The 1,018-nt window shown below is 42.5% G+C and overlaps 1 protein-coding gene across 1 annotated transcript in view; it reads right to left on the reverse strand.

The window, feature by feature from the left end:
- The window catches only part of ARB2A (ARB2 cotranscriptional regulator A), a 3,385-nt gene extending 3,191 nt beyond the window's left edge, over positions 1-194 (reverse strand). The window contains exon 1 of the mRNA XM_010173178.2: positions 141-194. Coding sequence (XP_010171480.1) covers positions 141-170 — 30 coding nt within the window. The 5' untranslated portion in view covers positions 171-194. The remainder of the gene's footprint in view (positions 1-140) is intronic.
- Positions 195-1,018: the final 824 nt, after the last annotated feature.

The raw sequence follows: 1,018 nt of genomic DNA on the forward strand, positions 1-1,018 counted from the left end.
AGATTCTTCAGCTGTAAATTCAATTTGTAATTGTTAGAGCAGTTGGCACACTTGAAACACTACTGCAGTCTAAGTATTACTTTTTATGAGATTTTCCATTTAAAAACAGTTTCCTTAGTTCTAGTAAAGCCCAACATTACCGTGTGCTCTCCTGTAAAATCTGCCATCATCACAGACAGAAATCTTTTTCACTCTGGGATTGTAGACAATTTCTCTGCATGAGGAGAAAATAAACCCATCTTAGTTCAGGTTTCATTGATTTTATGTACTTTATTCTACAGTGTATCTATAAAATGTATCAATTGCTGATAGTTAAGGAAGTGTTTCGCATAGTTCCAAGTTACAAGCAAACACCTCAGGTTTGTAATTTACACCTGACCATAAGTTAAAGCTCAACCTCCTGGGTGTGAAACTAAAAAGTTATCAAAACTAGTTTTGCAGAGCTTCCCATTTCTTCATATAAAGGCACTACTGGGAGGACAAAACAGAAAACTAGACACAAAACTTACAAGGCTGCTCTGAAGAAGGGAAAAAAAAAAAGAGAGAAAACCAACCAACCAACCAAAACCACAAACCAATTTTTTTGTCTTCGTGTGGTTGCGAGAGGATTTCCAAGGCCTCGGCGGTTCCCGGCGGCAGAACCTCCCTGACCGCCCTCGGGGTCTGACCCAGAGGAGAGCTGAGGCCCCGGGGGGAAAAGGTGATGGGCGGGGTGGGAGTTAAACCCGATTGGGTCGGGTTGTGTATTTTACTTCTTTAAATACCGAGGTTTTCTCGAGCCCTGCCACAAATTTCAGTGTTTCTCCTGTTTCCTTAAAGTTTGCTAGCCCGTGCTTCCTGTAACTGTGTTTTATTGAGTTCACAGAACTACTAACGTTGTTACTACTCTTGGATTCGCCAGGTGCAGGGACTGGAGCGAAACAGCACCCCTGGGACCCCATCCACGCCATGGGCTTTCTTTTAATTTTCCCCTCAGCACCTCAATTTCAGGTTAAAACCAAGAAAGTTGAAGACCAGC

This window comes from Antrostomus carolinensis, unplaced genomic scaffold (genome assembly GCF_000700745.2).
Source record: "Antrostomus carolinensis isolate BGI_N321 unplaced genomic scaffold, ASM70074v2 scaffold24778, whole genome shotgun sequence".
Lineage (NCBI taxonomy): Eukaryota > Metazoa > Chordata > Aves > Caprimulgiformes > Caprimulgidae > Antrostomus > Antrostomus carolinensis.